The sequence below is a fragment of the Pygoscelis adeliae genome, unplaced genomic scaffold (assembly GCF_000699105.1).
Source record: "Pygoscelis adeliae isolate BGI_AS28 unplaced genomic scaffold, ASM69910v1 Scaffold314, whole genome shotgun sequence".
Taxonomy (NCBI): domain Eukaryota; kingdom Metazoa; phylum Chordata; class Aves; order Sphenisciformes; family Spheniscidae; genus Pygoscelis; species Pygoscelis adeliae.
The window spans coordinates 473,475-500,973 of NW_008824668.1; the positions used below are offsets into that span (position 1 = coordinate 473,475).

Here is a 27,499-nt window from a genome sequence, read left to right on the forward strand (position 1 = left end):
GGGCATCCACCATCTCTCTGGGCAACCTGGGCCAGTGCTTCACCACCCTCAGCATAAAAAATTTCTTCCTTACATCTAGTTTGTATCTATCCTTTTTTAGTTCAAAACCATTACCCCTTGTGCTATTGCTACAGGCCCTGCTAACAAGCCTGTCCCCACCTTTCTTATAAGCCCCCTTTAAGTACTGACAGGCTGCAATAAGGTCTCCCCAGAGCCTTCTCTTCTCCAGGCTGAACAACCCCAACTCTCTCAGTTCTGAGAATGATCTATGTTCTCTCCCTCCCCGATATATATTTTGGTAAAGGTGATATACACCTCTTACAAACCATCCACTTTTGTGAGTGTCACCACAGAACTCCCCCTCCAATCTGGCCAGAACTCTAGTCACTTTTTGCTTCTAGGAAAAAGGGTTTGAGAGAAGAGATAGGATGACTTTTTGCAGCTTGAAGTATGTTCCACCACCAGAACTTTAACCCGGACAGTTCTATACGGTAATATATTACTATTTTTATATTACTGCTCTTCCTCCTTCACCTACACTAGACTTCAAGTAAAAATATATACAATATCATTATTAGCAACAAAAATGAAAGGCCCAGAGGGATCACTAAGTTTTTTATACCATGTCAGTTATCTTCCTGAAGAGGAAAGAGACATACCAATCTTACACTCCAGTGAGAAAGAAATTAAAATACTTCTTGTATTTGCATCACACAGCTACTCTAGGGCTCAGATAAAATCGTCAGCATTGACAAACTCAGCTGTCTGAACAGGGGCAGAAAGGTCAGATTATCTCATATCTGAGGTTGAAGACTATTTTAAACAGGTAAATGGATTAAAGTTAAAGATATACACCCCTAGAAAGAAAATCCACCATGGACTTTTCATTAAAACAAATATATCTATCTGACTACCACAGAATGAACTGGCAGCAAGGTAAATCAGCAGTAATACGAGAGTTGTTCTCCACCCAGGATCATCAGAAAAACAGGATTTGCCCCACCATCACATACCTTCGATGCTTGGGGAGTAGAAATCACGTGAACAGTGCTGGGCTTAACTCCATTTGCCTTAGGTCGCTTATAAAGGGCAAATCTGCTTTTCCTGCGTCCTCTGTCACCGTTAGGGAGGGATCCATTATACCTAAAAATAAACAAAAAAGTTTGGCATAAAAGACCACCAATTTGGAATACAGAAAAGGAGAGCAGCAATTTGGTCACGATATCCTGATGTCATCAAATGCATAGTCAAAACCAAAGAAAGTAACACAACCATGGTAAATTTTGTTTCCCAAGTTATGAGCATTCAAACATTCTTTCGCTACCAGTGGTTGAAATTATTTTCATCATTAATACAGTCATCAACTGTATTAATGATGTACAAATGAAATACTGATCTGTTCAGCCACAGAAATACTTCTTCACCTCTAGAATTAAAGGAATTTGGGGGAACAAATCCTAAGTCTTCTCTGTAATTTCAGCACATGGGGAGTTTTAAAAGTGTCTTTACCCTACCATCCCCTTCCCCACATCTCATGCAGGATCAGAGAATACAAGAGGAAGAACAGGGGTGATTTGGAAAAACAAAGTAATTCAGGGGCAAGTCAAACTAAGTGAAAGGGAATTTTACTCTACTCACATAGGGGGTTTTTTTAGTTGTTTTTTCCTTTTTTTTTTTAAACTCTAATCCTAAAGGCTTCATCTATTATTAAGGCAAGAAGATGCAAGTGTTTTTAATTTATGTGAATGTATCTGAAGACTTGCTAATGACTTCCTTTATCAGGTGAAACACAGTAGCCTTCGACAGTTCTTTCATCTCTCTCTGAGGACAGAGACCCAAGGGATTAATTATTCAGAGAAGTCTTAAGCCTCAAGAGGACATAGCTCCTTCCCCAAGGAAGGAATCAACTGGAAATTTCTTTGCAATGCATAAGCATTGAATTCACCACCACCCCACCCCGAAGATTTAGGACAAGCAGATGCTTCTCATCACAGCACTGTCACCTGTAACATTCTTAATAGCTCTCTGCTGGTCTGTGAAGATCTCTCAGGGCTTTACTTTACTGCATAGAAGCCTCTTCCATTCCTGATCCTCAGAAAAAAATCAGACTTTTGCCTGAAGAACTACAGATGTTATTCCACTTACAAATATCATTTGTCTTACTGGTGAGGTCTATTCCATACTGATCACATACATCCCTCTCCTACAGTCTTTAAGACCAAAAGCTAACATCACAGTTGGGAAAAGAATCTGAAAAGGAGAAGAAAGAGGAAGACTTAAAGGTGACTAACTCCCCGCAGAGCACAAGAGGTTAAAAAAAAGTCAGGAGAACTCATTAGCTGTTTAGAGATACACTTAGAAGTAGTTCAGCTCTTCATCCACCACACTATCTGCAGATTAAAATCATTTGTTTGTAGCCCTGCAGAAGGCTAATAGAACTGCTCTCAGAGCCTGAGCAGTGAGTGACTATGACAATCACTGACTAGGAAAAGCAGTGCAGTAACCCAGAATCTTTTCTTTCTTATCATTACATTCTGTATGTGTAACTAACTAGTTTGTGTAACAAGCGAATGCACTAGGAGAGCCTTGTATCCTTTCGCAAACAGATGAGAAATGGGTAGTGGATGAAAGCAAGCGGTCTCATTGTTAAGGCTCCGGAGCACTGCCCTGCAGAAGGCTTACTGCTTACTTCAGGCAAGGATCACCTGGTGTCACACAGGAAAATAGTTTGAAACTTCACATGCACCAGTGATCTGAATTGCAGGACTGCTGAATGTTTGTGAGCACAAACAAGAACAGATTTAAGGTTGAAATAATCTCAAATTTAAATACTGTAGAACATAAAAACAGACTTTTTTTTAATACACATGATGCTAGAGACAACTAGTAAATTAAGAGCTTTTCAGCTGGGCTACAGTTGTTCTCTCATTCCCATTTTCATAGGGAAGACTGTCTCTTTCTGGAATATTAAGAGATTTCCCAACACAGCAGAAAAACAACAGGAGTAAATCACTATTATTTCATGCCAGGCCTACTCGTATCTTGGAAACTTATTATTAACCCTACACAAGAAGAGTAGCACCCAGTTAACACAGCGGATCCTTGTCACAAGAGACCAATTCCTAGAAAGATATATCAATACGCTCCACAGGCAACTTAAATACCAGCCCTTAAAATAGGAATGATTTGATTCTCCAGCTTGAATCTTCCTAGATATATACACATGCTTTCTTTCAAAGACACTATATTACCATGAATATGCCAGCAAGTTTTAACTTGCCTGAAGACAACATTCCTTCTACAAGTATTTTTATCTGAAAACCTGAGAAAGCAATAACTCCTTCAGAAATAATATATAACTAGTATCATCACTAGCTTTATATTCTGTAATTAAAATTTCTCGTATTTGTGTAACTGTTAAGCAGTACTGAATTTAAGTAGTCCCACTGAAAGTTAAAACCAGGCTAGTGGCATTATTTTGTTTGTTTTTTCTCATGTTCACAAAACAACTGTAACTGGGAAAGGCTACTTGATTTCATTTCAGGTCTCTGTGGGATTTAATTATCTTTTTAAAAAAGAGAAATAAAGAAGCTACTCAAGGTTAAAAAGCCTTTTGGAAACTTTAAATAGGAAGGAAATAAAAGCAAAGTGAAAGTTTAATTCATTCATCCTCATTAGCACCGACAAGTTTTCATGAAGGTTTTCTTTGTGCCAGTTTCTAAATTTCATTTGCACAAAACGGCGGGAGGAATTGAGTGGTAGTTTTACTATTTGTTATGCTTTATTTATACACCTGCAAGTTTTATTTTGATCTGACACTGGGAAAGAGCTGGGACAATTACAAGGCATACGTATGTGTTTTACAGGAGAAAAATGAGTGTCAAGAGAACTTGCCTCCTTCCTCTCCACCTACAGCAAACACCTTCATTTTTTTCTAGGCCAGGACTCTCAACTTGTTCACCACAAACCAGCCTTCCCCATGGCACCTGGACCACACCTTTCCTTGCCACTACCTAAAAACGATCTACATACCAAATAAACCGATATTAATGCCCTGGGATCTTCTCAGCCGTAACAGGACCTGCACCCACCCACCTACCCAGCATCTCTGTCCTGGTAAGCGTGCAACTAAGATTGCTCTTGAGGCAGCAGACCCACGTTCACTTCTCGGCAAGGCCCTGCCTTTCTAAACTGAGCTGTCCCGCAGGACGCAGTGGGTTTCAGCATTCAGGAGGAAGAATACAGGCATGTCCACCCGCACCTTGCCGAGTCAGCTTTCCTAAGCACAGGCACAAGGAGCTACAGCCAGAGAAGCAGCCCTCTCCTATTCATTTTTTTCAACCGTTCAACTGAGCCTGGGTGAGCAACAACTGCCTCCTCCCGGGCAGCAGCAGGATGGAACTGCAAGGAAGAGGAGGGACAAGGACTAAGACCACAAATTCCCCGCCACTAAACACTTGGAGACTCGGAGCTTCCCCACAGCCAACAGGAGCTTCTTAAAGAGAACAGAAGCTCCTTGTTGAATCCTCTTGCAACCCCTCTCCACAAGCATCGACCCATTTCCCTTCTCCCTGCACCCTTCCAATAGCTCCAGAAGCCTGATGCAGCCAAGGGACCAGCACATTAGCATGCCAACTTTTTGCTTCACAAGATGGCCAGCACTACCAAAATACAACCTGCAGCTGGAGCTCTCCTCCACCCCACCAAAAAGCCTAGAACAAATGTTGTTTCCAACTGATAAAACAAACTAGGAAAAATCAAATTTCACAAAGACAGGACAACCATTTCTGAGATCATCCTGCTCACATGCACATCTACAGGGCACTTCTGAAGTTCTCCAGATGTTCCAAAAACATCAGACCAATACATGTGGTAAGAGCAGCCCCATACTTTTTCCAAATGCTTCTCAGTAACAGCAATACTGGGACAGCCAGCATTATGAAACCTCGTGGGATAATTATCTCTGTTGATAGCACTATTCCTTGCAAATAAGGGAGTGGTGCTGGCATACGTTATGGGCATCATAATTATCAAAGCCAGTTTCCTAAATATTTACATCAAACAGCTGAGGACTTTAGTATATAATGAACTGCAAACTCCAATTAAGTTTTTCCCATGGTTGGGATACATAATGGAAGCCTCTCCTCTGCGTGGATTCATGGCTGTCTGGAGAGCAAGACCACACACGCTTTATTTCACAGTCCGAGCACTGTGGCAAGTTCTTTTTTTCTACAAGTCTTGTAGGAACCTACTTGACTACTTCAGAGATCATCAACAAGTTTTGAATCATTTGTGGGACGGCTTGTTACACAAGCTTTTTTGTATTGTTTTGTTTAAAAGGAATCAGGCTTAGCCAGTGGCAGAGAGTAAACAAGACCTCAGTTTATGACAAGAGCTCTAAAAATCTTGACCTGCACCTCGACAAGCCAGACTTCAACTCAGGGAAGTTATCCCCAACATTAAGGGGAATATCTACTAGCTACCAGACACACAAGCTGCTGCATGTAGCTGATTTTTATTTTTATTTTTTTTTTTTTACAATGCTATGAAAAGACAAACTATCATAAATACTTCTCCATACCTATGCAACCTACCATCCTGAAAGACTACAAACTGAACAAATCATAATTTTCACAGGTAATATTTCCTCTGGACAAAAGGAGTAATTTCACTTTGCTCTCCTCACCTACTGCTAACAGTTCTGTTGTACACCTCGTCATTTTTAGATGCAAACCATCCCATTTCACAGACTTAGCTTTGAACAGATGACACACTACATGTGCACTACATATGTTCAGTTGTTACCATAGCTCTAACGAGTGAGAGAAAGCACATCTTTGCTGCGCTGAACAATAAAGCTGCAGAAGTATTAGCCACAGCTTTCACTGTGAAGTCACTTGAGTGAATTTTTCCTTTTAAGTACATTCTGATTCCATGTTTGGTATCATACAGTAGTACATACTCAGCACGTATCAAAAAACTCAGTTTGTGCTTACACCGTATTTTTACCATCACTGAACTAGTGTGGGCCAACACTGCTGCCAAAAGCAGCAGTCCCACCTTTCATTTGCTATTTTGTTCCTGCTACTTCTCTCCCTGGTTCACATGAAGGGGAAACAAAACCAGATTTATGCCTTAAATTTAGTTTTAAACCACATCAATTCCTCGCTCTCCAGTTCACTGCAAAGCCACAGAAGCACTTACGTGGGCAGCCAGGGAAAAATGGCACAGAGGGCAGGAGAGATTCCTTTGGAAGTATGGCAAGTCTACAGTTATCATGACATCTACAACATTAGGAGTCTAAAGATACATTATTCACCTTCACAATATCCAGCCCCAGAGATTTTCACGACTGCATGCTGAAGTCCTGACTAACTGGAAAGCCCTCTTCTGCTGAAGCATCCAACATTTACTCCCTTGAACACAGATTAAAAGGAAAAAAGCCACATGCTAGTTCATATCAAACTGCAAACAGAAAGCTACAACATATGCAACGCTGACAACAAAATAAGTGAACTTGTGTCTCCTTTTATGTAATATCACTGCCAATATTTCATACTCTTTACACACACACGCCCCTTGTATCATACTGAACAATTCATTTTGTATCTAGGAGAACTGATGTACTACTTCAGCAAAATAACTTGAATGGTTTGGGATTTTCTTTTTTTTTTAAAGACAATATTTATTCCAGATATATTTTTCTGTATCAGACCTTCATAAAACAAGCAGTTGCTGTCTGTCAATTATCTGAGAATTTCAGTGAAACAGGACAGTGAAGTTATTCTCAAACGTAGTCTCATTGGGAAGCATTGCCAAATAGGAAAAGCAAAGATAAGCAGTACCTCTGTACCAACAGGACAGCACTGGGTTATTTTCTCCTTTGAACTCTATTCTCTGGTACTGTGTATCAGTATTCAAGATATTAACTCAGTATGAATTTAAGTCTAAGCTCGTCTCCAGCTGATTATTACATGTATCAATTCCTGTCTCAGAAGCAGCCTCCACCACCAGAGGTATTGTTAATCGTCAGCCTGTTCCTGTGGTGGAGTTTTGGCAGTGAACGCAAGACTGCTTCTTCAACAGTGTAGTGCTTCATAGATGACTACAACAGATTACAACAAAAACATTGAGTTTCAGTTATTCTTGGAGGCTGGAAGGAGGATACTGTTGTCCCTACCATCATCATACCCCAGCACTCAAAAACTCATTCTTCAGAAGTAGCTCAACAAGCCTAGACCAACCAGAAGGTTCCCTTCTGTCTTCTAAAGATGCACTTTCCCCATTGCATCGCATGTACCTTTGGCAAAGCGTACAGTTGCTTCCTGAGCACAGAATGACAGAAAACAGAGCTAGATGGAACTTCAAGGAGTCACCTAGTCCATCCCCAACTCGAAGGCTTGATCCAGTCCATCCATGACATTTCCGTTTCAGTTAGTCTGGAAAATCCAGGCCGCCCCACCTTGTTTCAACATCTTTTGAGTTAAAACTCTCCCCATGCATGCAGCAAGGGAGATTCAGGTCAAAGCAAGTCTCCTGCACTTCCTGCCAAATCCACCAAAGAACCTAAACAACCTGTTGTCTTTTCCGTTTCACAGCAGGCTCAGGTGCTAGAAGATTTGATTCCCATCTGATTTTTCTTTCTTTCTGAAGGAAAACATTTTAAGAAGTTACAGCAGCAAACTAAAGTAGCCTTCAGTAGAGTTTTTGTTATTATAATAACTATAGCCATGAGTAACCCATGGGTAAGCAAAGGGCTTCCATCCTTTGAGTAACAAGAGCCACTGATCCAAGACCTTTGGTTTATGCAACCTTAGAGGAAGTCCTGAATGAAAGACAGTCCCACCTCAGACTCTGCTGGCAAAGACATCTCTATAGGCATAAGTGCTTCCTAATCACTACCAGTAGTACAGCTTAATAAAGCAGTCTTCCTGCAGAGCAAGAAAATCCAAACCAGCAAGTTCCAAAGTCCCAAATCTCATCTCTTTCCCCAATTAAGAGCAATGTTTTTGCATCTGTGAACTTGATTATCCCTGAGAAAGGTATGTTGGAGTAGTTAATTGTGGCTATAATCAGCTTTTTTTCTGTTTGAGACAAGCGTTTGTTCTTACAACTTGCCTCTGTGAAGTCATTTTACTCTCACAAAACACTTTAGGAAGTATTCCCTTCTCCAGTACTTTTGGAATACTTGTTGGCATAGTGATCAATCCTGCGTGTTCACCACAAGCCTTCTCCTCCCCAGCACCAAGTTTTAGTACTCCCTGCCTAGTTTACTGCTACCTGTACAGTCCTAGAGCCTTCAGAGAGGTAGCAGTGGTTCAGTGAAATGCAGTTTGACCTGATAACCCCTATAGTTATTAGGCAGATTTTTCAGAAAAGGCTGATTTGCATTGCTGGCTAGTGATTAGGGGTTATTTTTAATTTATTTTTTTTTAGCTACCCTTCAAAATTTGCTCCTAATTGCTCCTGCTACCATTAGGAACCTAGCAGTCAGCTTAACCAAAAGCTGTATACTATGCTTATGGTGCTTTTATATTCAAATACAGCCAGCCTCTTTCTGATCAGAATCAGAACTGTGGATTAGCTGAACACATGGCTAAAAGGTTTCACACGCCATGAAAAAAATATAAAAAAACCTTTCAGAGGCACCTACAACAGATCAGATAAGCTAGAACCTACTTCCCTCCCTCACGAGGTATACAAATTAAGTAGAACCTTATCTCTTGAAAACACTGCAAGAAATCACATGTGAAGTAGCTGGGGTTCTCCAGGGTGACCTTACTTCTCCCTTGGTGTTCTGGAACAGAACTGGTTGCTCTTCTGGTTCATGGAGAAAAAGCCTATTTCTGGCTGCTATGGCCTCTTCTCATCGCCCTTCCCCCCAGGTGATGAAAGGATCTGGTACACTACAGTTCAGATTAATTCATAGGCTGCTTTTCCAACTATTCCACTCCACACATTCCCTCCACTGTCTGCAGGACTACCCTGCTGTTGTAACAACTGGAACATAATATTTAAATAAAAAAAAAACAATCAAGTTTGTTTTAGGGAGATTATTTTTAGAAAATACAGCTGACTAATCCTCATGTATGTTTAGCTTATCTAATATAGGCAATTCAAGAAGATATACACCTGATCTATATTAACTTCACCCTACACAAAAAGTTAAGGATACTATTGGTTTGCAAATACCAGATCAACTGTGTAAGAACTGCTTTTAATCAGCTTTATTTGCACTACACATCCAGTTTTCTTCAAGATTCCCAAACCTCTCTGCTATTTTGATACTCTCCCCCTCACTGATGGGGGGGGGGGGGGGGGGGGTTTAAGAGAAAACTTAGTGATGCAAGTTGAATATGTTTTTTATTTAGTAGTAAAAGCAACCAGTCTCAAAGTGAGGGGCACAGGAGTCGGGGCTTTATTACTCATAACATAAGACAACTGAGATCCAGTCAGGAGCATAGTTTTGACACTCATGTAAACTAGTGATATTTCTTCTGGGGTGGGAGGAACTTACTATAGAAACTTCTTATAACTCTCTTTGACCATATTTTTCTTAGCAAGTGGTTTGTTACTTGCCCCAGATTATTTTTCTGGAAAGTAATTTGTTACTTCTGCTTTTGTGAAATCAAAGACAGCAGACCCTTGCCACCACTTTTGAAAGATGTGAGTTTCTGCAGAAGTTTCAATCAGCATTGTAACCTTAGTTCAATTAAAGAAATTCAAGATCTTCAAATGCATGTGTTAATGACAATGTAGAAATAGCTATTTCAAGAGGCAGTAATGGAGGATATTTGCTGCATAGGCTTCTGCAAGACAACTATATAAGCAGCACAAGAGTTTGATTAAAAGCTAATACTCTGGAAGAACCTAAAAAGGAGTATACTGATGCAGACTACTAGAGCACCAGGATAAGCTTCAATTAAAGCAGTCAAATAACCTGACAGTTCCAAACAACTTAATAGCTGAAAACCTACATAGGCAGCCCAGTTAAGCACTACAGCCAGAGAAAGGAATGATTAGTCTCACCTATAACAGATTTCTTAGAAGCCATCCATAACCATGATACTAGTAGGGAAAAAGAGCAGCTACCTTTAACAGGAAAAAAAAAAAACACCAAAGCCCCACATTTAAGATTTTATATATTATAAAATATATAAAATTATAAAAAAAATTATAGCAATTCCAATATAAGTAACATGCCAGAAGAGCATTAGAATGCAAGGCATTTTCCTTTTAGAAAGCAAAGGGTAAAGGAATCTGTTCTTTCACATAATGACTTCCTTAACAATCCTTATTTCCAACATTTTACTGCTCCCCCCAGCATTCATTTAACAAGGAGGCAATTTTATTCAGTGCTTTAAGCCCATCTCCAAAGCTGTCAAGTAAAACCATTCACCACTGCATAAAACCAACAATGCTAGTGCACAGCAAAATACAGGGTATAAACTAATCAAGTTCATTTCAAAGCACGGTTTTTATTGTAGCTAAAAGAGCATAAGAGGTGGGCAAAGCACCATCTTTAGAGAATCTTCTTTCCGACCCTAAATCTCTCATACTATAGAGGAAATGCTATTCATCTGAGAACTATCTATAATCTAGCCAAATGCCACTGAAATTGTTTGATACGGCATTTTGTTAAACTAAATACAGATAGATACGATAGAAAGTGAGATCTAGCTTTTACTGCATTCAAAAAAAGTCAAACACAAAATCTCTTTCAAAGGAAAGTACTATGCACAGCTGGGTTTTGATGCAAAAAGAGAAAGAAGTGAAGGAGGAAGACTGTTCATCCAAAACACTAGAGGCTTAGGATCCACACACTTCTGTTTGGAAACAATTTACAATCAACTCTTAAATACCAGATTAAAAAAAGGCTGAAGGTTTAAAAATTAAGACAAATGACACTTCATATAATGCAAGGGGACAAGAGACCTCAAAACACACTTGCCCTGACGTACCAAACACACTCCCAACCTAGCTATTTGTGCTTCATACATGCTTGAAGGTGCAAAAGCAAGCTGTTCAAATTTTAGTCTGAGGAACGAATAGTAATAACACCCTGTTACATCTGAAACTGCACTACATTAAACATTATGGAGAAACTACATTTGATTCAAAGGACCATTTGGGCTATTAAAAAAAATAATAATATGCACAATTCAGACAATTCATTTCCTAAGCAATCAAATGCTTTCCCTAAAACACTATCAAGGACTATTTGACAGTTCACATTTTCTTAAGCAGAAGTGATAGCTTTCTTATAACTTCAGTTATCCTCCAAATACAAGCAGTTGTAATATCATTTTTGTGATTCCACAGACAAGAAGTTCCAGGATGTCTGTTACTTACAGCTTTTCCAAACACTCAAGCATGACAAGAATCTTCTTAAGTTCATACCAGTATCGTTTAGCACAGAGGAAGAGAGAGAATTTGCATCCATTTTGCAAATATAGGTGATCTCACAGGAGGTGTACTGAATAGAAAGTGAAGCACTCAACTACTGTATCCTGACCTGCAACATCTGTGTCAAATCCTATTAAGTTTAACATCCCTTTTAGTTTCCCAGGGAAAAGACAGCCTTACAAATGCACAGCTCCCTGTTCAATCTGTTTAACAGAACCCCAAATGTTTGCCTCGCAAACGGAAAATGAAGAATTGGGTTTCCTTTTTTGTAGCACCTGCAAGCATTACTGCCCCTCTGAACACAGCAGCTTCCTTAATATCACTGGTGCTGCGTTATCATTGACTGCTACAGCGGCACAAGCAGTTAAAGGCAAGATAATCTACCACACAGCCTGCTCCAAGCAGATTTAGAGCAGGTAAGTAAAGAGAAAAACCAAAGAGCTACCTTTCTGCCTTCTAGCACCCAGCAAGATCTAGAGGTTGAAAGTTTCCAGATGGAGCTTATTCTAGAGGGCTGCTGCACTACCACCTAGTTGGATCTAAAGGTACCAGCCTAGCTGAGAATCATTCTGTGGTTACGTTTAGCATGCAGTATTCAGTGTGAGTTATTGTCAGAGGCTCCTGCTTTTAATTCTTATTCTCCAAACAATGTAAGAAAAGAAAAGAATAGGCATTCTACGAGGCAGATGTAGAAATAAACCCAGCGAGACAAAGAACACGCAGAAGGCTGGAAGAACAACGGTGCAGCACTAGAAGTCTGGAGAGCACCATGAAACAATGCAGCATCACACCCAGAACAGCTAGCAAGGAAGCTATGCAGTACCTGTTCTTTGGTAACAAGTGGTTTATGTGCCCTTAAAACCATACAGGATAAATTATTCTTTGTACCTGGTTTTAAAGAACTACCTGAAACCCACCAGATCAGTGTGTGTACCATAAGTACACAAGCACCACAGCACAGCTGAAGCTGTGGGGTTTTCTTAAGAAGTCTTAAATAAACCAGAAATTAACAATGCAGCAATGGAGAACTAGACTTCGATATATCTTCTTCAGACTTAAAACACCCTGACAACTTACTAATTCACAGTAACCTTGGTGTTTGCTTTTATCATAATCTATAACAAAGTTAATCAGTCACTGCTAGCCAGGAAAAGATTTTGCAAGGCTGTTAGATGTTTACTGCTGAGCAGCAAAACTAATTAGGATCTATACAGCTTTATGACAGCAAAGTGTTTCAGTTTTATACTTTTTCTTCCCTTACGAGGACTTCCCAAACTGTTACGTCAAATAAACACTGAACCTTTACAGGTCTCAGAACACCATCACAGATATTTAAGAATTATGAGGTATCTGCATGCATTTACTGAGAATGAATCGAAGTCACAGAAGTGATGTATTCCTCAAGTTTTTCATTTCTAGATGCTCAGAGATTCTGATCTCTAGAAGAATCTCACTATACAGCTTCTTGCAGCGACTGCTTGAACAAGAGATTTTGCACTACTGTTGTCTTCAGATGGGAAGGTATGGCATTCTCAGTGACACAGCAAGACATGTTTTATGCACGTTAACTGTGCAAGATTGTGTTTATATACAGATGCAACCACTGAAACCCTAGAGCCACGCTGAAGGCTCTACAGAGGTCAAGTTTCTTGGAGGACAAAATTTTCACTTAATTTGCAGTGCTAATCCAGCCTGCCTACTTCTGGTTACATACTCTACGAACTGAAGTTTCATAAAATTTGCATTTATACATTCCAACAGATATTAAGTAATGTGCACAAGTGGCACAATGGTTTGTAGAACAGAAAACAAGTTTAAAACCACATATAGTTCTCCCTCAAATTTTTTCCTTTGGAAATCCAGCTGCTCTTCTTAGCCAAAACCCACAAAGACAGTCAGCATACTATTACTATTTTTGTTCACCAGCTTTCAAAACAAGCCACCCCATATGCTTCTCTTTATTTATCTAGATTTCTTTGATTTTAAAGGCAAGGAAGCCCTATGGGGAAAACCGGACCAAGAAAACAGAGGATCTGTTTAAAGCAATGTTTCCCAAAGTACAGGCTATAATTCCAAACAGCATTACAGGACTTAGAAGTAGCATTTGCAAGCCAAACAGCAATTCAGCTGTAGAAAATAAAGCTCACGAGCCCAAGACTGAAATTGGAAGTGGACTCCCCAGCAAAGCATGTCTGAAAAGAGCTAGTTCAGAGACATAGAAATCAAGTAATCCATTACAGCTGCCTGGCTCAAGAGACCCCCTTTTGCCCTCAAGTTTTTATACCTCACAGCCCTCTCCATAAGGGCACCTTGGCCATGCTACACTGTTTTCAACTGAACAGGGGAGTAGTGCGATGCTAAGAAATTCTGCATCCCACTCCCCTGCCAGTGCATGAGGATGCACAAGTACACACATAATCTATCTCCTTTTTATGCGGGTTTTGCAGATACCCTAATTCTTACCTCTTCTCCCTCGCCCAGCTAAAGATACTGCATATGCATTTTAGAAAATAAAGGGCACATTCCCTTGCTACTCTGTCAATACTTTGGCACTATACCCATAAGAATATCCGTGAAGGTCTCCTGCAAGTGTTTTACTTTCTTGCTACAGCCCTATCAGAAGCAGAGGAGAGAGCTACGGCATTTGCTTCTGTTACGTAGAAATATCTCAGGAGAGAGATGCTATCGCTCTACCACCTTGGAGGGTAGCAGAAAAGAATGACGTACAGAAACACTCACACCCCATCAGTCTGTTTCAATATCTTTGTCCGTAAAACTCTGACGTAAATCTTCTGGAGCTGCCCACTGTAACAGAACAAGCTTGAAGTCCACTAGAAAGGCATTCACGACTGGACAAATCCCAAACAAACTTCTCCTGTCAGAGTTTTGGCCAATGACAAAAATCCTCAACTAGGCTATTCTGCAACCACTTGGAAAGGGAGACTTTGCACATCCAGAAAATTTAATGTTCATGTTGAGTAATACAGGATGCTAGTCTTAGTTCTGAACTGAGCTCATACATGAGAGGCAAAAGTATGAGGCTGCTAAACTACATGGGACATTATTTGCAATTCCCAAACCAAAGTTTCAGGTTGTGTTCAAAATGCCTCAAAAAGCTGGTTTTCCAAGAAAAGTGGACACTTGGAGTTATTCTTCAGGGACATCTTTTTCCACTGAAAAAGCAGAGATGAACTGATCCAAAGCAAAAGTACATAACACCACAAGACCTATGTTCTATACTGAGTGCTTTATGATGCACGCTTACTTAAGGCTTTTCTAGTACCCCAAAAACAACCAGAAATTTTTTCATCCCAAGGCACTGTGCTGACTTGTACATACAACACATTTGTGAACATTCACTATACTGAAGTTTTCTTCACAAACACCTGTGACAGACTTTCTGGTGTGGCCCAGGCTGCCACTAGGGATTACAACACTCTTCTATATCCAAACCTCTTCACCACAGTTAGCTGCAGTGCCAGAACGTTTGTGTCCATTCCCATTCACTCAAAGTTGACGTCCCACCATTGCTGCAGGCAATGGAGGTGAAGCAATCGTAGTGACAAAGAGAACAAACAAAAAACAAGGAGTTTCGTAAGCCAGAGAACTGTACATGGGTGAACGTCTTGCAGTTGGATTCCTTGTTTGTCTACTAAGGTGACAGCTCCAACTGAAGCTTCTCCTCAGAGGTGAGAATTGTAGGCACAGATTCCCTGATGTCTAATGAAGTGGGGGTGTGGGGGGGCTCATTCATCTCACAGACTCTCCTCAACAGAGCTCCAACTGCACTGGGAGGCTTTGGAACAAAATCAGTTCAATGACATACTTTCATTTCCAGTTACGGACTACAACCTCACCTGTCACTACATCCTTCTGTAAATCACGGGGTATTCATCAGAGGCAGATGGAAAGTGACTGGAATAGGGAGCAAACAGTGCCAGCAGAGTTGAGGATGTGGTGCCCTCCCACAAGAAGACTGCCTAGACAGCCGGGAGCAGTCACTGCCTCAGACATCTGACTTCACTCCAGCTGTTTGGGTCATCCCCCAAAATTGACTACCTTGTTCTGCCCCTACCCAACGTCTGCCCTTTACAGTCTCAAAGAGGCATCAGATCCTTAAGCAGTTTATCCCACACCACTTAAATACAAGCAGTTCTGGGAGGCTACGAGCAGTTCCCATGATCAGTTTGAAACAGGCACTTGTTCAGAACCTCTCTAGATTTTAACTAGGCTTAATTTATGCCAAGACAAACTGCACATCTGGACTTTTTTTCTTCTAAAGCAAAGAAAGATAAAACAGACAATAGGAAGCTAAAAGATCCTGTCAAATACTGCACACTATCCCACATTTTTTAAATTTTGACAACAGCTGTCACACTCTGAATAGGTCTGTACATCAAATAAAACTCCTCTTTCCCCAAAAACAGGCAACAGCATTTGTAAAACCTAGGAGTGGAAGAAGGAAGAAAATGAAAAGTTTAGATTATCCCTAACCAGACCGCTCTTTAGACTTAGTCATGAATGTAGGTGGGAAGTTACTTTCATTTAAGTAAACAAAAGACTGCTTACAATCACTTGCATAGGCTTCACTTAGTTCATGCGCAAGTAAGAAGGGGGGGAGGGTGGAAGAGGTCACTTTGCACATCTGCTTTTAAGGAACGGGTTGTTGTTTTTACAAATGAATACACTTATTTTCTGGACATTAAAGAGCATCATACATGCTCATCTACCAATAGTTCTTTTAGTTTAACTCAACTAAGTGTTTTGCTCCCTTGACCTATGCATGACAAACTGATCTTTAATGCATTTCTCTAACTCCACATAGCATAAAGCATCACATTTTACCATCTGACAGATTCATAACAAATTTCATCAGTTCATAAAACTGAGACAGCTGTTTTTTCTCAACTGCCATCTCTGCCCAAAACCTACAAGTCAGCCCCATACTCTTTCTGGCTTGGGTCTGAATAGAGTCTGCAACTGGAGTCTAGCCAACTCCAAATCCAGTTCCTTCCTTCCTGCACTGGCTACAAAATGCCCAGAGGAGAAAGAGCAAATCGCTTTTGCCACAGAAAGATCTACTCACCCTTTAACAAAGTATCATTTTACAATTGTTCTCTCTGTGCTGAGAGATTTCCACTAGGTAAAGCCATAATATAAACCGGTCTCCTCCAAGGAGTTTAAGGTGCAAACTAGCAATATATGATCAGAGGCCAATTCCTGAATTGAATTTAAAGTCACATTGCACATAATAAACGAGGAGAGTATGCTGAGCTTGACTTAGACCCTGCTAATCACTTAAACCCTAGCTTTGCTTACAAAGGTAACCATACTTTATATTTTGTTGTCTTCCTGCATCCTTACATGGAAGGGTATTTGCTATATTACACCAGCCTCTGCATGCTGGAAACTCAAAACTTGCAATAAAACTAGATATATAGCACTCAAGTATTGCAGCTGGAAGCGTGATTGTGCAACCAAAGAGATAAGGCAGGGCTGAGCCAGCAATGTAACAGCAGTATTTTGTGCTCAAACATTGAAAGTAAGGCACAAAAGTCAAAAGTTAAGGCTCTTTTGCTCTGACAGCAGCAGACTGTGAAAATACTGCAAAAAATGGCTTATTTATCTCTCAAATGCAAAAGGAGGAACGTATTTAGAGCTTTTGGAAAAGCTCTGTCAAAGTCTTTAAATGGGTGCAGGGGCTCACTACCAAAAAAAAAAGGGTTATTTAAGAAATGCTTTTGGAATTGTGGAAAAAAATTGCAGTGTACATCCCTGTTGTGGTGTAACCCGGCAGGCAGCTCAACACCACACAGCCGTTTCCTCACTCCCTCCGCCCCCAGTGGGATGGGGGAGAGAATAGAGGAAAAAAAGTAGAATATGTGGGTTGAGATAAACACAGTTTAATAGGGACAGAGAAGGAAGGGGAAATAATAATAATAATAATAAAAATAATAAAAGAATATACAGAGCAAGTGATGCACAATGCAACCGCTCACCACCCGCCGACCGATGCCCAGCCAGTCCCCGAGCAGCGGTCACCACCCCCCAGCCAACTCCCCCCAGTTTATGTACTGAGCATGACGTCGTATGGTATGGAATAGCCCTTTGGCCAGTTTGGGTGAGCTGTCCCGGCTGTGCCCCCTCCCAGCTTCTCGCTGGCAAGGCATGAGAAGCTGAGAAGTCCCTGACTTAGTGTAAGCACTGCTCAGCAACAACAAACATCGGTGTGTTATCAACATTATTCTCATGCTAAATCCAAAACACAGCACTGTACCAGCTACCAGGAAGAAAATTAACTCTATCCCAGCCAAAACCAGGACAACCCATAAAAACAAAAGAGTGGCTTGCAATCTCTACCCTGGCAGCTTCAGCAAGACCTCTTACCTAAGAAAAGAATCTCACCATTGTCAGTAAGACTAAAGCATTGCAGCTTCCATAGATACTGCCCATGGAGGCACATTCCTGTAGCCTCTAGGAACGCCAGTACCATCCCAAGAGCAGCTGGCTTGCCAGAGGTGTTTAAAGGCATCTCTCGTGTTTTAGACTTTTCATTAGTCCAGTGAAGACCAGCTAAAGACAAAAGGGGAGCAAAAAAAACCATGCAAGACTCATCCATTTGGCTATTGCCAAATTTCCTTCTCCAGATTTAGCTCTGATGGAAGAAGTTACTCAGCTGTTCACATCAGCCAAAGGTTGCCGCCTCATAGATCTGCCCGAAGACCAACTTGTTCCATTTGCCTCATTTGCTGGTAGTTTTTTGGCAAAAACCACTGAGGTACTCACAGGCCATTTAATGAAATCTTCTGGCAGAATCAGATTAGGGAACTAATCAGATTAGAAGTCCTCTGTCTCCACAGCTGTTCTACCAACCAGAGAGGGTACAGGCCTGCAGCAAGCCACTGTAACCTCTCCCATCACACACATGGTTCTGGAATAGGACTTCTGCCCACAGCCTATGACAAAAGGCCACACGCTAAACTCATTAATTCAAATCTCACTCCTTGATGCACCAGAAAAGCTATTCCAGCAAATTTTAAGATCCAGAAAGTAATTCAAAGTAGGTCTTACACATCTGTTACCAGAAAGGTTAGGACAACCACAAGATAATGAATCCTGCCTAGTCTGAAAGATTCCTCTCCAATGCCAAAATGATTTTTGAACCCAAGCATTGAGTTTCACAGCCACTTGCTCTCAAAGGTCACGCATGGACAGGAGGAAAGCAAGTTGGAAGTACAGCAACATTTTGGTTTATTAGTCAATGTTCCATGAAAAACACGGTCATCTGTGAGATACAGAACCCTGTCACAGGATGTGCAGTGAAGCAGGAACCGTACAGCTCTTAGTACCTTTCAACAGCTCGGTCTTTCCTATGAAAGAAGGACATACACACACGACTCCTGTTTCAAAGGCTACGACTCCACCATTACTAAATCAGACATCATCAATCAAAATAAGTCATGCTGTTGCACATGAAGAAATACAGCTGTGCTTATATCAAAGTTTCAGCCCATTAACTTCTGTGTCTAGACTAAACAGTTCTTTCACTCTTCCTAAAGGCACGTGCTAGAGAGTTTGCACATTTGGTCTCCAGTTTATTTGTAATACGCAAGAGGAGATTTAAGCTGTTGTATGCTTCAATTTGTTTAGTTTACTTTCATACAGTGACTAATCATCTTCACAGTCAGTACCACTTTGTCTTCATCCATGACATTCACATGCCTTAAGAGGATACACCTCATAAGCTTCAACCCTACCTGTTTGTTTAGGCATTACTAAAGCCATCCAGTTTGAAGAATAAAATTGTTTCATGACAGTTTATGAACTTACCGGATTCTAAAATAAAGACAGCATACATATTTGTGGGTGAAGAGCAATTTGAAAGCCTACTAAACGCATCACTACAGCTGAATATGAAGATTGCCTTCCAAAAGTGTTTATCAGAGAGAAAGACTATGCCAACACTTCTCCTTTGTCCTCAATTCCTTGAATGTAAAGAGGAAAAAGGAGAATTTTGCAACAATGGGGACCAGCTGACATTACAATACTCAAGGAGAAGACCATAATGCTTCTTGGCCTTCTCCTTTTTAACTTACTATGTGCCAGCTATCTCCAACTTTTCTTGCCTGTCCCCACTCCTTTGGGGAGGCAGCGTAGTAAACTGACATTGTAAGTTAATATTTGTCTCACTGTGCAACTGGCTGCTTTCGTCTCTGTTTAATACAGTTAATTGCTACTCAGTAATATAGCTATATCATAGTTAACATAAGCAATAAATATGACAGATGAACACTAGGTCTCTATTGCCAAACAGTTCATAAGGGCACATGTGGCCTTTGTACCATTGCCTAGCATACACAGGGAGCCTTCTGCTACATTAGATTAGGAACAGTCCCACATCTAGTTCATCCTCCTTGAAGCACGCCAGTTTTATCTAGTGAGGTCAGGATACACAGTCCTAAGTCCAATATTAAAGATGACAGTGTTAAATGGGGGGGGGGGGGGAACAACCCACCTAAAGTAAATCACTTCCAGAAGCCCAAAAGAGGAATAGCTTACTTTCCCTCCCTACAGGAGAAACAAATTGCTATTGATAGAAGCATGCCTAATAGGTCCTTCAGCTATCGGCACCTTCATATCATGCCTAATCAAATTGAGCTCATCTCAAAACCACTTTGCTTTTAATACAAACTCTTCAGCATCGTAGATGTTGTCTGTATCCATTTTCGCAACTGCTGTTTATAATAGCTTTCATCCAGATGACATTTCTGTTGTGAAACAGAGGGAAGCTTTTAGCCGTATTATTCTTTCTTCACCATGAGCTAATAAGTGCCGCTACTATGAAGCTGCACGCCACCTCTGACTGACCTCACAGGACTTCATATTGTAGCCTTGGAAGAACTGAACAAAACTTCAGCGCAAAAAAGCTGATACTTGCTATTTTTAGGAACAGAAGTTACACTAATCAGAACAAGTAAGAGCTACATCTAGACAATGCAAGTCCAGTGTCACCTTGTTCACGTATCATTCATAACCCAATCATATTAAAACACCGTGTCCTCCTGCCACACGGCCCCTCAGTAACAAGTTTTCGAAGACTGAATGCTTATATTACAACTGTTGAAGGTTCGCTGTGGAAAGATTTCCTACCAGGACTGTCTTCTTGTATCTTAAGCTCTAGTAACTCTAGCCAACAAGTGCTGTTTGTGGGAAGGGCAGTAGAAAGATGTTTATTTTGTAGAGTCAGTCAAACCCAAAGACAGGTTACTCTCACTGTTGAACTCCCAGCACCACGATGCCTACTCGGATGCTAAGAAAACCCCACAAAGAGCTTACTGCTTGCCACCCTTCCCCTCCCCCAGTCTTTGTTTGGTTTTAAATCGCATAGCCAGAAGTGCACCCATTATAGTCATCAACAGTACACAGAGATCCAGCGAGAGAGTACTTGCGCAGGAGGTCATATTACAAGGCTAAATGTATGAGTCGTCACAGAAGGGGCACATCTGGTCATCCGGAGAGGATGCACAATGGTGTACCGCAGCTGAAGAGCTGGGACAGCACTGCTCCAGCTATTCCCCTGCCCTCAAAGCACACTAATCTGCTGCTTTAGAAGCCCCTACTGCTCTTGACTGTACTATTTGCTTAATATGAGGACCGAGATCTATTCTAGGCCACCGAGTAATAGGATTAAAAACGGTCTAATCCCAGATGTTACTTACAGTTTGCCAGAGAAGTTACTTTGGGGGACCAATTTGTATGTGAATGACGCTATGATCTCAAGACCCAGTACTAATGTGCATAAAGCTACACCAGTAGACATCTAAAAAAAAATGAGGCAAAAGTAAGGGAGGCATAAAATTCTGAACTGCGTCTTGTCAAGAGGGAAATAAGTCATCTGAAAGAAAAGCAGGACCCCTTCAACACAGTATTAGCATATGCAGGTGATAAAAGTGAAAAATGCAAGGACACCATTTAGTGATGTATTTATAAAACAAAGTGCGAAGCTTTGCCTTGCAAGCCTTTCTGGAAGTGGGCATGCTCTCTGTGCCAGCATCCCCATTCCTGTCCCTCAAGGCTTAAGCTTGTGACAAGTCACATGCGAGCTTTTCAGTGGTGACCTTGGGCCAGAGTGAGAACAAACGTAAGGATATTTGTTGATAAAAGGAAAAGCGTCCTCGACACAAGTGAGATTTAGGCTATCGAACAGTACAAACAGAACAGGATTTGACAGCACAAAGTACACCTGGAAACCAGCTAGGGTTTCTGCTTCAAGCTGGGAGCTCGGACTGATCCTCCTCTACTTCACTTGCCTTGCTGACCACAGGACAAACAAGCCCCAAGTATGACAGTGCAGAATAACCAAACACAACCCGAGGTGACATCACGATTCTACTAAGCATGAGGTAAGACTGCAACTGTACAACACGCTAGAGGAATCTCCTTTGGAAGGTTTCATACCCATACTCATCACGGATACTCAAGACAAATTCAGAACCAAAACATGTGCAGACAATACCAAGAAGAAAAACGACACAAGACAACGGCTGGTTCGGCCTACCTAAACAGCTGTTGCCTACAGGCACGTCTATAGTATTTTGCAAACAGTTGTACAACTTCTCTGCTGGCGCTCTGAACTAATAAACCTCACCTTCAGCAAGGCATGTTGGCTCAGGCTCAGTGCCATACTACGCTCACACAGCTTCTCGTTAGCTTAGAGTACAGGAAAAGAAGGTTTCATCTTCTCGAAGTGTCAAGTTGATATGTGCTATCACTACTGAGGAATAAGGACTAAGCAAGTTAGAGAGCAGCATTAACTCCATAATAAAAGAGTATAAAACAGCTATAATTTAGTTTGAACTGGATAATAAAAAGTTCCTGACTTCTTAGGAAAAACCTGTTCTCAAGCAACCTCAATCATAGTTGAAAAACAACCTGCTATTAAGATGGAGCGTGAAATAGCTTAAGCAAGATGCTGCTTTCAGCAACAAAAAACAAATCTCAGTAGCCTAGAAAGCAATTTCTAGTTTTATACGCATATTTTTTACGTAGAGTCAAGTGGACTTTCACAGTATCTACTCATTTATAAATTTCAGCTGAAGGTGGAAAACCACGCATCCCTGATTCTGCCAAGACAGGGAAGGAGCAGCTCTTTGGTTCTACAAGAGAAGTGCATCAGTGAAAGGCAACAGTGTCTTACATTTCTCAGACTTGTTTACTCAGAGTAAACAGTCTGCGTCCCATATTTTAAGAAAAAAAATTAAGTCTTCCACTTCTACATATGTGACCTACTGCCTGTACATGCCAAAGGGATTACAGTTTAACTTCCAGAATGCACTCAGTTTCCTTTTTATAATAAGCACTAAACATGCAGATGTTTGGTGCTCTGATTTGCTTCAACAAATAGAGGTTTTAGCTTCTAGAGTTTGAAGTTTCTGCTCTCTGATTTTACATCAGTATTGAGATGCTGTGAATAAAGACTACAGCTGGATACAAATCTGCACTTTGAGAAAGTCAAAAGTCCTCCAAGGAATAGGATAGTCACGGAGAACCAACTCGGGTACATTTTCTTTCTTAGCTTAAATGAAGCAAAACCTTTGCTCTATCCAGCCACACACAAGCTTTCACTGAAAAAAATCTATGAATCTTTCCTCAAATATAACCCTTTCTACTATTTTTTTCTACATTGTAGTTAATGTTCTATTCAGACACAATACTTCTGGTGGTTGATTAATCTACTTGCCAGCTCTGAACTGGCACTGATCACATATTCTCAATATGCAGCATATAAGATCTATCATAAACTAAGCACAAGACATAAAGGTCTCCAAGAAGTCACTGTCAATATCAAAAAAATAAATCAGTTTCTCCAGAACAGCAGCCTTCCAGCTATGACTGTTGAAGCAAATGATTCTCAGAGAGAACCATGACCTTGAACGTATTTAACGGGTGGCTACCCGTTTTGCTATCGACGCTCCTTTAAATGAAGCCTAAAGTACATTTTAAAATAAGGCTCAGAAGCAGAACTCGAGTCATCTGAGCAGTTTCACCAATATCTCTACACCATATAGTGCAGAAAATTACAGAATCATTAAACAAAGCTTCAGCTTGATATCAAACAGCAAATCCGTGTAAGTACAACGTAAGTCCCCAGTTTAATGCCATCACCAGGATGACCCTCCCTCTGCCTTCAGTCCATAAACAGAAGCAAACAGCTATCAAGGACAAGCAGAGACACCATATTGCCTCTGCACTTGTCAACACCACTGGAAAACTGCATCAGCTTCTTCCTGAACTGCACAGCAAGAGACTAACAAAAGAGTTCTGTGAAAAGCCGAACAGGTAAGTCAAAAACTGGAAATGTGCTTAAAAGTAGGAAACACTTCAGGAACTTTATTTAGCTCATCAAGGAGGCAGTGGTTAAGGAGCAATTTTGATCTGTCAGAGAAAGCCTGTATGAGAAACAAGAGTCTAAAAATGGAGGTCCCTTCAGATTAACACAAAAAGACACGTTTCAAATCTAAATTTGCCCCAAGTATAAGCGGTCCATCAATCAGAACAACTTCCCAAAAGTTACTGTAGAATTTATCACTGTAAACATAGATGAGAATTTTACTCTATTTTTTCAAAAGGTTAAATTTAAGCCGGACTACAGCCTGTTTATTCGAGGATGTCCAACGGTCCACATTAAACAAAGCTCGCGTAGCAGTTCACAGTGGCTCCTTTGGGCACTGCAGCCTGTAAGTTAACAGATGAATTTATTTTAATTGTTGACTATGGAAAATTTATGCATAAAATGCTGACAGTGATTTCAAAGTGACCCCTGTAACAACACTGAGCAACAGCCCTTAGTTTTGTCTAGTTATACAACAAAATTGATTAGATTTGCAAAACCCATGAAGTCTATAAGACAGAGTCTTCCTCAGCTGAGGATGCACCAGGCTGCACCTCCTTGCTCATTTAAAGTAGCTAATGGAAGTCTTTGGTTAGTAAGAAATATTACGCTTGCATGCACACACCTATCAGAAACCCCATGCAAAACTCCTTAGAATTGGTTGCAATACACCACACTGAAAGCATCTAGTGTCAGGTACAAAACCCTTTCATTGCTAGATAACTCAGCCACTGACTAAAACCTATGCTTCTTTGGTGTTCCTCCTTCAACTTACATCATTTTCATCAAGTGACTTTTCCGAGAAGTTAAAGCTGCCCATCGACATCATGCAGTCCCAAAGAAGAGAGATTTAACGCCACCAGGCCACTGACACCTGCCTTCAGCGAAAGCTACCTCACACAGCCAGGGACCAGCACACAGAACAAAGCCATGCTGGCCCGAATGCCATTATGCCAGCATAAATTCTTCCGAGTGGAGTTCAAACCTGGGGGAAAAAGGGGTACTGGGAAGGGGACAGGACATGCACCCCAAGACGCTAATCAGATACCAGACAAGTCAAATGAAAGCTACTGACAAACAACGTACTAATACCCTGACACTCTATTCAGGTACTTGCTACTGTATTCAGTATCTCCTTCAAAACTCCCTCCAGCCCCATGTTCCAAGAAATATATAATGAGCCATTTGTTTGACAGGACTTCAAACAAAGCTTCCTCCCCTCCAAAAAAAAAAAAATTAGAATATGACTGTTTCTGCTTCACCAAGAAATCCATAGCCTTTTGTGAACAGATGATGCTACGAGCAGATGTACACAAGCAGATTCCACAAGCAGCTTCACAATCAAGCAGATGATCTCTTCTTTACCAGCCATCTTGACCTGTCTGGCTTGATTTACATAAACTGTTTTTATTCACTACAACATTGATTATGTAAACCTCGACAAAACCTTAACCAAACACGCGCTGCCACATCACTGACAGAAAACGTGTAACGGACTACTGGGAGAAGGTTATTAGAAACATATTTGCTGCAACGACTGACTTCAAATGCCTTGGCTTTACCCTCTGATCACATTAATGCAGAGACAAGCAATCACAACTACTGCGAGACAATACAGGAACATGTTCTGGTGAGAGAACTACCTACTGCCAAAAGAACGCCTTCCCCTTGATTTAAAGGTCAAGCATACAACCACCCCACTTTAATACTGCTAAGAGTAAGAGCAAAATACAAAGGGAAAGTTTTGTCATCTTAAAAACAGGACTCTCAGCAGTTTGCCAGGTATGCCGATTCCTTTGTTCATCATCCTTTTCACCACCTAAAAGTCTCACAGCTCAAGACAGGAGTTATTCATCAACATCACAATTAATGCCTTTTTTTTTTTTTAAAGCCACACGGTGTCTCAAAACAACTTTTTTTTTTTTAAATCTAGCTGTGAGGTCACTCTTATCAATTTTAATCAAGCAGTTGTAACAAGAGCTGCAATGCTACGTTTCTGCCAGTTCACAGCTCTCAGTTTCACTATGGGGAGGAGAGCAGATTTACATTGTCTTATTTAAACGGAACTCCAGATTACAAGATTTTAATACAAACAGGTATTAAGAATTTTTTTTTTTTTAAGAATACTGAACAGATGCTTAAGCTGTTCCAAGAGTTCCTAGTCACAAATGTTGAGTCACCAAAGAGAGAGAGATGTTTGTATTATTTATGGCACCACATCCAACATTTAAGACATCTCTGATAGGAAATGCAGTAATCAACTCCTAAAGTGTCAAATGGATCTTAAAACCCCCATCTTCAGCCCAAAAATGGAAAACGCAGTTACTGAAGTCATGGCATTTCCTGGACTGCTTCCATCACGTCTGCTTATTTCTACATCACAATCCACCACGCACATTGTGTCAGTACGCTGTGACAGCCAGTGCCCTATTGTTTCAGCCTAGCCTACAGACACACACTGACCAGAGAGATTCAGCTGCCCGTTTGCAGACTCCTTGGTCCTAATTGTACTACAAGGACAAGAGGATTTGTTTGCTTTTTTAGTACATGTAACACCCAGAAGATATAACCTCAGCAGTTTTAGAGAACAGCTGATACTCAAATAAAAACTCAACTCAGTCATATGAAGTTTATTTAAATTTTATTGGCATGTTTCAACACACAGCAGTGAAGATCAAGACCTCTGGCAGAACCGATAAGCTGAGATCAATGCATTTCCCTATTAAAGGAAAAGCACACCAGACTTTGCTAGGCTAAGACCAGAGCCAAAACATTTCATACTTCTGTACTTTCAACTGCTGCTAAAAATAGTAAAGCAACAGAAAGGAAAATGCTTCCAGCTGTGCACAAAAAGCCTCTGCAGCGCAACATCAATTTATGCACTCTAATTTAATTAAAGATTCAACATTATACTATGACTTTATTGTTAGAGACGGTGTTGCACAGCTGAGGCTACCCTCCATTTCCACAACTGAAACAGTAAGAATGTTTCTTTATTAAATTTAGTTTGATAGGGGTATTTCTCCCAAATCAAGTTACTCGACTTGAATTCAAGTCTTTCAAGTGCCAGCTACGCCACATTCATGGTAATAGCTGTATTTTATTCCACGGTAACTCTATCTCCACCTAGTCTTGTGATAAGAAACATTTAGCATCCCTTAAGGAAAAAAGGGTACACCACTGGACACACAAGTACCCAGCCTCGACAGCTCTTTTTATCTGCCCCCAGAGATTCAAACAGTTATTCTGCAGAGGTGAACACAGCTCTTTCTGAAATGACTTGACCAAAACAAAACAGAACAATCCCTAACAAACCAGAGTAAGGTTTTCTACGACCTTGCAGCAAATATGTAACAGATTCTGGGGGAGGCTGAGTAACGCAGCAAGGCTGTAACTGTTCTGCTTCACGGCTGGCTTGAAACCTTTCTAGTGCATTTATCACTAAAAATTATTCCATTAGCCATATGTTTCTACATATTAAACTAACAAAATTAAGCATCTCTTATAAGGTTCACAAGGGCTTCTCAGCAAGCACGGCTTAGACGCTTCTCCCTCATCTGCTTCCATGGTGTTCAGGAGAAAGGCTTCAAGCGTTAACAGCAGGGCAAGAACATAATACCAAGCGGATTACTTTCAGATCCGTATCAAGCTGAGAAAATAAACATTTCCACTACGAATCTGAATATAAGCGCTTCATCCTCC

At 40.7% G+C, this 27,499-nt stretch overlaps 1 protein-coding gene across 1 annotated transcript in view; it reads right to left on the minus strand.

The window, feature by feature from the left end:
- Positions 1-27,499, minus strand: part of PELI2 (pellino E3 ubiquitin protein ligase family member 2) — a 171,522-nt gene that overhangs the window by 48,650 nt on the left and 95,373 nt on the right. Inside the window, exon 2 of the mRNA XM_009322935.1 lies at positions 1,014-1,143. Coding sequence (XP_009321210.1) covers positions 1,014-1,143 — 130 coding nt within the window. The remainder of the gene's footprint in view (positions 1-1,013; positions 1,144-27,499) is intronic.